We start from the raw sequence: 13,237 nt of genomic DNA, 5'->3' as shown, positions 1-13,237 counted from the left end.
AAAAAACAAAAATAGACCGATGAATTATATATTTAACGTGCTCTATACGTGAATTAGTTTATTTGTGACAGATGGCGAAGTGGCTCTTTGCTTTATGGGACAAGACGTAGGGCAACTATAAATAATGATCGACAACAATGATGGAGGAGATGATCGATAATGAGGTTAGTAGTGATGGCTGCATGATGATGACATTAAGAAGGCCAAGTCAAATGTACTTAATTATCATTCATATCAATATAATTATATATCTGATAATCTTATTATTATTTTTATTTTTTTGGCAAAGGGACAATCTTATTAGTCAAGTCATCAAGACATCAAATAAGCTCAGGTAAACAACCTTTAGGACTGTCTTACCTATGTTGATAATTTATGGATCAAGGCAATTAGGCAAAGGAGTCAGCAAACTTAATAAGAGCGGCACTATCTTGTCCAATTCTTGGTAAATTAACACGGTTTCTAACTTATTTGGAAGTTTCCGTGTGATCGCGATCGTACATATAATACTAGCTAAGTAGCTATTGAGCTAACTATTGAGCTATTAGTTAGGTACGTTAAGGAATCTAACCATGCATGTTTAGAATTTAGATATTGAGACACTTATATAACTTACCTATTTTTGAGTATATGAGCAAAAGCCGTGCTCTGCATGTGTAAAACTTTTATTATTTATTATCAACAACTTTTAGATTTACATCAAATGGTGAAAAACAAAACACCTCAATTTAATAATAATTATCTCTGCCATTAGATTTACATCTAAGGGTGGTTGAGCATTATTTTCTGAGTCAATAATTGATTAGGTGAACATTTTTGTATTTATTATACTGAGAAAAAAAATAGAAGTTATTTTAGATGAAAGAGAGTGGGAGGTCACCTGAGTTATGGGTGGTTATTGCAGACATGGTTAGTTAATTGTCTGAAGAAAAAAAATTATTTTCTTTTTCGTATAATTTTTTATTTTTCTATTTACCATGCTACCACTAAGTTACTAAAAGCTATATAAAATAAGGTCTAAGATTTTTATTGTCTTTTCACACTCATTTTGGTTAACAAAATCTCTTCTCTTAAATATAATATAGATTAGAAAAGACACACTCAATGAGTGTGGTTAATTAATTAAACGGATGTAGGAAAATTTATCAAAAAAATGGGATTTACTACAGATAATGAGAAGTACGCTCTTTCATGGGTGAAATGCACATAGTGGGAGGTTACATGCAGAGAAGTGATATTGTTTCTTTTCTTTTCTTTTTTTAGTTTTGATTTCAATTTTGATTTTGTTATTTACCTTCTTATCCCTTAATTATTAGATCTAATTTTTAATTAGTATAAGGATTCATATGTAATTTCACACTCATTTTAGCTAGCAAAACATCTTCTCTTAATACTAGCATGGTCCTACACACGCCGTCTATATGGAGTTCCTTTTTTTTTTCCTTTTCAAGAGTGTGTAGGAAGGTAGTTAAAAATAGTAAGAGTTTTCTCACATAAACCACCACTACATTTCCACAATTCTATTACATTTATTTTATTTTTATTTTATAAATTGACTTTATTATCCCTATTGATTATTCTGATTCAAAGTTTTTTAATATATAAGAGGTGAATTGGTAAAAAAAAAATTCAGTTATGGAGAGCATGCTCTCTTAATAATAGTATAGATTAGCCTCATACCCGTGCAATGAATGTATTGTTGATGAATGGAAAAAGAACATGAAAGTATTCTTATCACATTGAATATTTTATATTTATGTATTTTTCTTTTTTATTTTACCACAATTTTTTATTATGGAAGGTAGTTTGAACAATTCTTATGTTGGTGAAGCCTGAGCGTTTTCTTTATTAATAGAGATATATAATTGATCAAACAACTTTTGATATATGTTTTTAAGAAAAAAGATAGCATTCAAGAAAAATCACGGTTATGATCATTAACGTGGAATACTAGAATGTATTGTAAAACCGGGTTCAATACTCAACAACAACCACTCATGAAATTTCCAAATACCAACTCTTGGAAACCCATCTTCTAAGTAAACCAACCAACTGATACATACGCGTCATAACATCAATCTCTTCATTTTTGTTCCTAAGTTACATCAAACATATTAAGTAATGTTGAAACGACGTGTGTAGACGATAATAAGAAGTTATCTAAATAAAGACTAACCCAATCGAAAGCAACCATAGCTACTAAGATAAGATTTCGATTATATGTCTTGAAACGGCACCGAGGAGTTATTGACTTTTGCAGCTTAATCTTCTAACAAGTTCTCTTCTAGAGAGCTGCAACTTGGACATTCCAAGATCTAACTATCTATTGAAAGTCGAAACAGAGTGATGGACTACGTACTAGCTTCTACAAAAAGGTTGGAAGCTACGACACACCCCTTGATTTGGTTCGTGTAATGGAGGCATCAAAAGAGATACAGCGAGTTTTTCATTTTTAACAACAAGTTAAACTCAAAAAAAAATATACATTGTTACTTCTTTTTTGTTACATTGGAGAAAATCGGACTCTAACCTAACTTCGTCCTAATTCACACCCTCACCGTCACCACTTGGTCCTAATTCAAGGGTTTATGATACATGGTTAATACTGTCATTGAAAAATAAAATTTTGAAACTCTTTGGCCAGTGGCGAACCTAGAAGTCAACATCTTGTAGTATTTGGGTTTGCTTTTCATTTCCCTAAAATTATTATGTCAACACACGGAAATTAATTAATTGATAGATTTATTTGAATGAGCCAGCATTTTTCATTTTTAGTTGATATGGTGTGTGTGGACGTTATACGATTAATTACCCATTTATGATAGGAATATAGTTCGATCTACATAATAATATATTTTGTTATATGCATTCTAGAAAAAAAAAGAAGAAGAAGAAGAAGATAATAATAATAATATATTTCATTTGTTTTTTATTTTGTTCTCATTATGGTCTAGCTAGTACTGAGAAAGTCAAACCCTAAAATATCTTTATTTTTCCACAGATCCCGGCAGCCCTATGATTTCATTAATTACCACGGGAACCATAACATGATCAATCAATTTTTCTAAATTATCTAATGCATAGAAGTCACCCATATTCCTTTCCGAAAAAGAAGTCACCCATATTATATGTATACATGCATTGAGTGATGCTAGTTATTTTCTTTTCTTTCTTCTCTTCTCCGTCTTTAAGGAAAATTCTTCTAAGCACCGCGCTGGCATAAGTGAACCAGCAATTGTAGCAGATTTGAGCTATTGATATTTACAAGCAATATTTTTTTAATAACTAAAAAATGTACTTGATGTTATCCAGTAGTCTATTCCTATTGGTACAATTGCACATAAGTGCATTGAATACTATCTCCATCTTTAGCTATTTAACTAGTTATTTATCTCATAATCAGTACTAGTTATTCTTCAGATCAATTTAATAATTGTCTTCTTCAATTATATAAACTAATACTATAAAGTTAAACCCATTTAACTGAAGAAAGCAAAGATGTAACTAAACAAAAGCCTATGCATGATATTCTCCGAAAAAAAAAAGAAGTCTATGCATGAAAATAATCTCTCTTATTGTATGTAAATTATAATGAACAAATACAAATGGATCGTACCGTATACGGTATCCCTGGGCAACTCTATGAGTCTATGTGATGATTTACAGTACAAAATGAATTCAAATTCTATGACCTATCTAGAAAATAAACTCAACAAGAGGAGGAGTTGTTTTCCCTATTCCAAGAATCTCCATGTCATTCTCAAAGGGCGTCAAGTTGAGATCCAAACACAAAACTCTCCTGCTGCTATTCGTCTTCTTCAAAACCGGGACAACTACTTGGCCCAGATTAGAATTCAAACCCATCATAGAATTCGATTGTACTCCGTTATTATTCTGGTGATGATTGTTATTATCAGTCACGGCTGCTCTGTGCCTCCTCATGTGACCCCCCAAGGCCTGACCTATAGCAAACTCCAACCCGCATATGTTGCACTCGTGAGTCTTGGGTTTGCTCGGCGAAGACGACTGGCTGTCGGAACTCGACCCGTCTCCTCCGGCTAGCCTCGGCTTCTTGTGACTCGCTCTGTGTCCTCCAAGCGCCTGGAACGAAGGGAACTGACGATTACAAGTCTTGCACTCGAAGACGCGGCTAGGGGAGGAAGATGATGAGGTGGAGATCAACGAGTCGTAGTCGTTGCCTCGAGAGAGCAGCATCAAGCAATTCGCCATGGTTACGCTGTGATCGAGCTCTGTGATGCTTCTCTTCATGGTGACGTTCTGAACTTTTGGCAAAAGGGGTGCTTTTAAGGAAGGAGGGTAGTTTACTCTTTTGGGTTATGTAATGAAATGAACAAAGGAATGGAACATTGGAGTTTAGGGGGTTTGGTATTTATAGGGAATAAAGGTGTGCTTTAACTTGGTGTGTACGTCAGTCAGTGAGATATAGTTGACATATCTGATCAGAATGACAATTAAGACCTCGTTTCTTATTGGATAAGAAGAAAACAGAGAGTAGTGTAAGAGGGAATTTTAGGAAATAAAAAATAAGCTTTAACTAGTTGTTTGTTTAGTGTGAAAAAGCCAACAAAATGGTATATAACAAGTTAACAACTAACAGCGTGAGCATGACACCTGGCTTACACAGCAGAACAAGTCTGCTGTGGTGAGCTAGAAAGAGTGAGTCAATTTCATTTTTTCCAGGAATCTTCAACTTCTAGAAGATTCTCTCACATTTTCTTACTTAATTTCTAACTGAATTTCTATCCCTCCTGATCTTGGCTCTGTTCTATTATGAAAGAGGAAGCTTCAAGGATGAGTCAGCAGAAAAATCTATAGTGATTAATCAAGATCAAACAAAAGGACTAGGGGTCAGCTGTGCCCTAGTATCGAGGTAATTGCCAACCATTCTTAGCATATGGCCTGGAATAGTATCCTGTCTTTGCTGGAAATGTTTCACATGAATTAGATATGCTACGGTTTGAATGAAGAAAAACGAAAAAGTTATTATGCATGTGAATGGCACAAATGATGGCTTGAATCACGTGTGTTTCTTATGCCCAATTATAGATGTGGAAAGAAGAAAATTTCCGAGGAAACGCGTGTGTATGTCTTTTTTTTTTTTGAGTGACAAAAGAAATGTTGGTCATCCTTTTAGATTTTAACACTAGAAGTGACGTATGCAAGCACGTACGTGCTAAAGTCATTTTAGTAGTTGGAACCATATTCATATTTGACACCGTATGCTTTAAAACACAATCAGTTTTGGAGTTTATTAATGACATTCATTGGAGACGATTTTAATTAAAATTAAAATTATTGTGTTTATCTATACTATTATTAAGAGAAGAGGTTTTGTTAGCCAAAATCAAAATTTTTGACCGAAATGACCCTAAAACATTAAAATACTTTGAGAATTAATTAAATCACAAGGGCCATTATGACAATTGCAAATTATATTTTTATTAATAAAAATAAACAAAATAAATCCCACAAATTCCACTTTTCTCTCCCTCTATCCTCTCTATGCAATAACTATTTTCATCCATTATTTTTTTTCTTTTTTTCTGAAAAGAAAAATACTTACACATGCAAAGCATGTGTAGAGAAATGCTAGTATATATAGATAGATGTCGGACATAACTGTGAATGGTGATTTCCTGATTTCCTATGGTGATTTCCTGATTCCCTTATGTATAAGAAATTCATGGCTAACCCACTATTAAATTTAAATTTTATAGTAGAGAATAACAAACTAAAAGTTAAATAAAATCGATAAAATCCCTGAATTTTCAACTATCAATGATCATGCATTTCTTGATCATCCGCTGTCTATAAACGTGTGCGTCCTCACACCTTTCTGGTTGCCCACTTTCCCAATAGATCGGCTAGTTTTAGGGGACAGCTCCTATTGAAGCGATGACTATTATACGATGCTTCTCTAAAAGGGATGGATGTATCTAAGGAAACTCAATCAGAATGTGATCCCTAGTAGTTGCCCTAGTTTGGTTTGTGAAGAATTAAAGGGTGTACGTGGCGTATCGTGTGTAAAGGGTGTTCTCTTTTACGTGCCTTGCAATCTGGGGGCAACTCAAAGTCTCGATCGATATATATCGATGCCAATTATAACGTGCATCTATCTATCTAATTCTGACGTGGATCAGGATGATGATGATGATGATCGATCTAGCTAGCTACTTTCATTTCCACTCAAATGTGTGAATAGAAAGCCAAAACCATGAGTCTTGACTTTGCGAGTCAAAGATGACCAAGTTGTATATATATTCCCAGCTACTTACAAAGTTCTATATATCTCTTTTTAGCTACTTCATAGTCGTCTCAATGACCAGAAATCAACTATGGAGTTGTTGTTGGGGTTGCTACGTACATTGTTTCTATGAAAACGATGACGAGCTAATCTTTCCGCCAAGTCCAACAATGGGGCTTTTTCTTTGCAAACACTTTTCCAGCTTTGAAAATGATCGATATAAAAGTAGCTTGTTAATTAGCACATGCAATAGCTAGTCTAAATTGAGAAAATTAGTGTTTTTTAGAATTCAACAAGCTAGCTAGTCTTATTTAATTTGTTAGTCTTTTTTTTTTTTTTTAGGGTTTTTGTCAATTTACTCCATTTCTAGAGATTTTTTTCCCACTCACCCCATTAAGTTTTTTTAATTATCTCTTACCCAAAACACTCTAAGGAAGTCTTTCCTAATACACCATTAAGTTTTTTTTTTATTTTTTTATTTTTTAAGACTATTTTACCCTCACCCCTTTATTACTTAGAGAGAAAGAAAATGGAAGAGAGAGAAACCATATATAGGAGACTTCACTGGAGCCCCGTCACAGGCTGCCGGAATCTGGTCATCGATCGTCGGATTCCGGTCACCGGCCGCCGCCCACTGGACTTTTCTGAAAACCTCGCCGGAGGTCCCAAAAGAGGTCGTCGGTGATCTCATAGGTCGCTGGAAAGGTTTATTGCTCCCAATAGACGTCTACTGCCCCCCAATAGACGTCTATTGCCCCCTAATAGAACTTTTGGTCAAGGGAATAGGAACTAATCTTCTTAAAATTAGACAAATAAAACTTTGATTAAAAAAAAAAACGAGGAGATTACATCAATTCAAAACGTCTGTTACCCTCCAATAGACGTTTATTGCCCCCTAATAGACATTCAAAACTTTTTTTTTTCTTTCCTTCTGCCCCATTACTTAAAAAAATATATATATAAAAAAAAGGCAAAATTCTGTTTAGTCCCTGAACTATGCATTCGTTCTTGTTTCAGTCCATGCCTTTCTAATTTAATCCCAAAAGTCCTTGAACTCACAATTTCAATCTAACTGGTCCATTTTCTCCATTTCTTCCAGTTGCTTGATGATGTGCCAGTCATTTACTTGCCAGCTCAGCGCCACCTAAGACACATAATTTGTAAAGTTACAAGAATACCCCTGCTTCAGTTTCTTCCAAAATTTCCTCAAATATTCAGCAGCAACACCATAATTGATTGCAGCAAATCACGAACACGAAATCGAAACAATCAAAAGTAAAGCATACATAGCAAAGCAAAATTGAAGGTACCCTGAGGGAGAAATTTTTGTGCGGTCTCGATGGGATAGTGTATAGCCAGAACACTCTACTCCAATTTCGATTCTCAGCCCTTCCACCAAGAACTCGACGAAATCCAATATCACCCAATTCACAACTTCTGGAAATTTAACCATAATCAACATCCACTTATAATTCATGACGCCAAATTAAGAGGAGGAAAAAAACAAGGCAGCCACCACTAGCGGTGGCAGAATATACCCACCTCACCATTTCAACCTTCTTAAGAAATTAAGCTCTAGCAGACATCAATTTGTGTCTCCAGACGTCGGAATTGAACCTAGAAACAGGAGAACCGCCACCATGGACGGTGGTTCTAACAATTCCTGAAATAACCCAAAACCACAAATCGTCAAAACTCAATCGAATCCAAAAACAAGTTATACTAGCATGTAGAGAATAAAGAGGAGAAGGGATTTCTCACCTCAATCGTCACCGGTAATGGCCGGAGTTACCGGAAAAGGCGAAAATCCTCCAGAAACCCAAAACGTTTCAGGCTTCGATTCTCTCTCCTCGCTCCATGCATGGACTATCCGTGACCACAGGAGAAACCACGACGAGGAGAAGCGTCGAATGTCACCGGTGCGCCGCCGTGTCGTCGCCCGAAGAGGGAATTCCGGTCGGTGAAGGAGGTAGAGGTCGTGGGTGCCCAGAGAAAATTTCTACATCCACTTCGTACCAACACCCACTCCGAACCTCTCACTCCCACACTTCAACCCGCATTTCTCACCTCAAAAACCTCCATGATCGTCTGCAAAGCTTCAAACTTTACTACCCACAGAGCTCTCACCCCTCTCTACACCCCCAAATGGGCCCTCAAAAGCCCACACCCTCATGTCTGCATGGTCTTCTCTTCCTCCGCTGACGGACCTAGATGGAGCCTGTGACACCATTTCAACGGCAACAAGAACGGCGCTGCAAGAAACCCAGAAACACAGAAGAGGCGGAGGAAGGAGAAAGAGGAGAAGAGAGAAGGGTGAGCTGTGAAGTGGATATGATTTCGTGGTGGGAGTGCCGAGTCAAGGCCGAGATTTCAGGCAACGCAGACATCGATTCCGTCTAGAACGCTTTCAAGGATTATGAGTGCCTCGTTGACTTCATCCCCAATCTTGTTTCCAGGTACCACAAAATTTGTGAGTGGTGTTGAAGTGCAAAGAAACTGAAGCAGGGGTATTCTTGTAACTTTACAAATTATGTGTCTTAGGTGGCGCTAAGCTGGCAAGTACATGACTGGCACATCATCAAGCAACCGAAAGAAATGGAGAAAATGGACCAGTTAGATTGAAATTGTGAGTTCAGGGACTTTTGGGATTAAATAGAAATGCATGGACTGAAGCGAGAATGAAGGCATAGTTCAGGGACTAAACAGAATTTTGCCCTAAAAAAAATATATAAAAATTGATTTGGGCACCCAGAAAATGCTCTAGGCATCCAAGTCAAGATCTGAGTTGAATCGAGCAGGAGATCCATCACCTTTGATCACCTCCTTCATGACGTATCCGTCCCGAGACGAATGTGACCGCCGAGACCGAGACCCAGACGTACTCCGGTGACCATCACAAGCACCGCAGTAGCTCGACGCTTCTGGTGACCACCACCGCCAACATCGCGCTTGATCAGACAGTGATTCAAAGCTAGATCCCTGCCACGACCACAGATGTCGCCGTTGTTTGGACCCAAAATGAACATTTTGGCCTGACAAGGCATGTGTTGGAGAAATTGAGCTAATGTCAGTGGCTCAAGCTATATATTGTCGACAAGCTAGAAATATATATTTAGAGGCTAAATAAAGCCTACTATGGAAGCATGGAAGCATGAAAAGTCAACTTTAGCACATTTTCCTACTTCGGCTAGGAGAAACCGAGCTAAACAAGGAAGGAGGGGCGGCAGACTAACCAAATGAAATCTAAATGAGCTAAATCTTTCCAGATTAATACTAGACATCCCAAGGATAATTTCGTATGAAGAGTGACAGAGCTAGTTTTGAGTGGAAGGCCTTCAAACAATCAGTCCAATTTTCTACAGAAGCAAAACTGGAAAACTGGACCTGTAAGAGGTCCAGCAGCATTTCCGGCCCAACCGCATGGAATAAATCTCTGAAACTTTTTCAGGATGATCTACACTCATAGTGGAACATTTTTTATGAATAAGTCGAAGGCTCATTCTGAAGTCTTGTTGGAGAAATAATTGAAGGAATAAAGGGGCAGAAACTGACCTAAAACCAGCTTAATATTCACATGTTCGTGTTTCCTACCCACATGAAGAAAGCTAGATGCTTTTCTCTTTTTCCTTGGATATATTTTTCTTCTACAATCTCTTTAATAGATCATCATCACTTCCATGTTTCTGCACCTTCATGCTTTGCTTTCATTTCATCATTTCTCTATCTTTTCCATATTTTACAAATCACTTCCATACTCCACTTTCATTATTTTTCTTCCACTCATCTTTTTCTTCCCTATATAAACACCTTCTCCTCTCATTCTCAAACACACATTCACAACATCAAAACATCTCTAAGATGATCTAAGTTCTCTCTAGAGCAACCTCTCTAAGAGCAACTCCTCTCCTTCTCTTTCTCTTACCGGTGATCACACTCCTAGTCCTAGTCTTCTCAGAAGCCGACTTTCAGTGCCACCAAACCCTCTGCCAACGTACTTCGGTCCTAGTCTCCTCGGAAGCCGACGGTAGTGCCGCAACCACAACGGTTACAGAACCAGCCAAGCAAGGGTAACGCCCTAGCAACCCAGCCAAGCTAAAGTCACACTTTAGCAAGTTCTCCTCACTTCCCAGTGGTTCTCGCTCTGCTCGATCTACAACATCGAGTATCGATTGTGATTTTCAAGAAGCTCAGCAAAAGTCCTCGCCACGAGGCACAAAGAATCCCGCGACGAGGTTGGTGCTCTCCTCGTCTATAATCGCTCAACAGAAGTCAGGTCAAGGGACACCCCCGCCGACCGCACCCGACGGTGCTGGCACGCCCGCGCAAGAAAAGAGACTGTTGACCAGCTGCAACAAAATTGGAGCCAAACAGCCATGACAGGTTGCCGGAGCCCGAGGCTTAAACGACGGCTGCTAGTGGTTCTGCAAAACGGAGCTGAGGTCCTTGCCGCATTGGGTCCTCAGGTGGTTTGCCGCATTTGAGAACCAGAGGAAGAGGAAGAAGTTAGAGAGGAAGGAGAAAAGGAAATTGCAGTGGATTGCGGTTGGTTTCGTAGCCGGAAGGAAGAGAGATGACGCGGAGGAGAGAGAGAGAGAGAGAGAGAGAGAGAGAGAGAGAGAGAGAGAGAGAGAGAGAGAGAGAGAGAGAGAGAGAGAGAGTGAGATCGGGATGAGAGAGAGATGAGTGGCAGTGGTTGCGGTTTCTTAAATATGTTAAGGACAAAGTTGTCATTTCTCTCTAAATTGGATTAGTGGGAATACAAATCTGTTGGTGAGGTAAAAATTAGTTGGGTCAAGAACCCTTTTTTTTATTTATAATTTTATAATTTGTTAGTCATGGAAATTAGAAAATAAAACAACCAGCTGCTCGTGCCTGGTCAACTATACAATTGCCTGGGCTCTGCAATCTAGCTTCTTTATTCTTCTTCTTGCATATATATCAAAGTACCTCTATCACACTCAGGTAGTTATAAAGCTTTTTCCAAGTAATACTTTGGCAAGTTAGAGACATTATTTAGGCAATATGTGTATAATATATAAGCTAGCTAGATTGATGATCCGTACACTCCATGTTATTCCAACATGCTTTGAATATTAATATTAACAACATGTTCCAATTTAGTAATTGTAAGAACATTACGTGTTATGTAAGAAATTTGATCAGCTACCCTTTCATCATTCGTATAATGAACCCACACAATGTAAATATGTATATGTGTGTATATACGGGGAAAATAACTAAAGAATACACATGCACATATAATTAAGTATATAAGTTTTGATCACTCAATCTCTTGATTATAATGAAGGATCCCATATATATAGTGAACTTTCTATCATCGTATGTACACATACATAATATAAACTCTAGCTTTGCACTAGCTCTGCGAAACTAAGTCATTCAACATAACTCTAATTCTACTGCGCAAATCGTTTAATTAGTACTAATTAACTTGATCGTTTGTTTTGGACAGTCATTCATTAAACACAGTAAAACTAAACGAGTATGGACTATGGAAATAACATGAACGTGTTGCTGATTTTGACAATGAGCTGTGAAAATACTATTGTCCGCGTTTTGAACAAGAAGTATAAACAAGTGCTGCATAAAGCCAGGCTTGGTAGCTTGTCAACTTACATCTAATCAAGTTGATTTTTCATTTCTTAGTATCTTCCAATTAACTTATCCAAAACTATTGATCGATCATGACCTAATATGACTAGCTTGCATGCACATATCACATCAATAGATTTACATCACATAAATTTCTCTATGAATGGTTTCTTGCTTGTTTAGAACTTTAGACATAGCAGCTGCGCAACCAAATTTTCGGATGAAGTACTTGAGAACTCACTCGAAAGTTGGTGAGATTTTACTTGCTAACTGACAATAGCAAGGTCTTTATACTATAGTTTTGGTGTTTATGCTTATGGATGCAAAATTCTAATTAGTCAATAATAGATTTCTATCTTAATTAAGGGGAGTCAACAAGGCAATATGTACTTCGGATTCCTAAATTGTATATGTAAATTGCATACACCATGTAATTGTTTGTCATTTGTATCCTACACGTATGAAATTTTTCTCACTGTGTAACTAATGTTAAGAATTTAAAATTTCGAGAGCTAAACTCTAAACCCTAAGTGATGAATATATAAAATACAAGAAAAAAAATACATGCAAAACAAAAACTTTTAAGCACTTATGTTACCATGTCATATCAATTGGTTACTTAAACTTGGGTAACTCGAGATCTGATTAGAATGTGTAAACCAAAGTAGTAGGTGGAAAACATGAAATACAAACGGGAACATCAGTACCACACAAGAGGAAGAACATATAGGCTAATTAAACCGTCATTGTTATTGGGCCCAAACGCTGTGGGCTGATCTAGGCCCGTGTAGGTGGATCCGTGCAGATTGCAGAATGCTAAGACTCGATCCAGGCACCATCCACCATCCATTTACCATTTTTTTTTCTGAACTTCAATTTGTAATAAATTCCAATTGAATTTTAATAAATACTTCTATCCTAAAGATGGAATTGGAAGCATTTTTCTGATGTTGATGTTCTACCAACATACCATACTATAATTTATTTTTTTTAATAAGTCCTAAGTAATTGAAGAAAGATTCAAAGTATTTGGATGAATTTTTACCCCTAACCTTATTAAATAATTAGTAACGTTTCAACTCAGCTAAACTTATTTTCCTTAAATAGGTTCAGTGATCACTTCCTCTCTATATTTATTGGACTAAAAAAGAAGTGTATGTTTTGAGCTATATATGGAGGTATTTTACGGAATAAGATTGGCATAATGAGTCACCAGGTTGTTGGGGTAGCCCCCATCCTTCCTCTAGTGGCTTTTACATCGTATAAACAAAATATCTATTTACTTTCATGATACGAGAGTAACTATCATATATGTCCACAACACGATTTCATAATCCAAATTGTGCCTACAAATCTCAA

General features: G+C 37.0%; 1 protein-coding gene across 1 annotated transcript; it reads right to left on the bottom strand.

The window, feature by feature from the left end:
- Positions 1-3,553: 3,553 nt before the first annotated feature.
- Positions 3,554-4,368, bottom strand: LOC133715906 (zinc finger protein ZAT12-like). Its single transcript, XM_062142596.1, has one exon. It carries the CDS (start codon positions 4,267-4,269, stop codon positions 3,697-3,699), a length of 573 nt encoding a protein of 190 aa, XP_061998580.1. The 5' UTR covers positions 4,270-4,368; the 3' UTR covers positions 3,554-3,696.
- Between the last annotated feature and the right edge of the window lie 8,869 nt (positions 4,369-13,237).

This window comes from Rosa rugosa, chromosome 6 (assembly GCF_958449725.1).
Source record: "Rosa rugosa chromosome 6, drRosRugo1.1, whole genome shotgun sequence".
NCBI lineage: Eukaryota > Viridiplantae > Streptophyta > Magnoliopsida > Rosales > Rosaceae > Rosa > Rosa rugosa.
Note: the sequence above shows the minus strand (reverse complement) of the source record. Positions and strands in the feature narration are given on the sequence as shown.

Bases quoted from the DNA above. Each gene is read 5' to 3' on its own strand.
- LOC133715906 (XM_062142596.1), bottom strand. From the start codon at position 4,269: ATGAAGAGAAGCATCACAGAGCTCGATCACAGCGTAACCATGGCGAAT.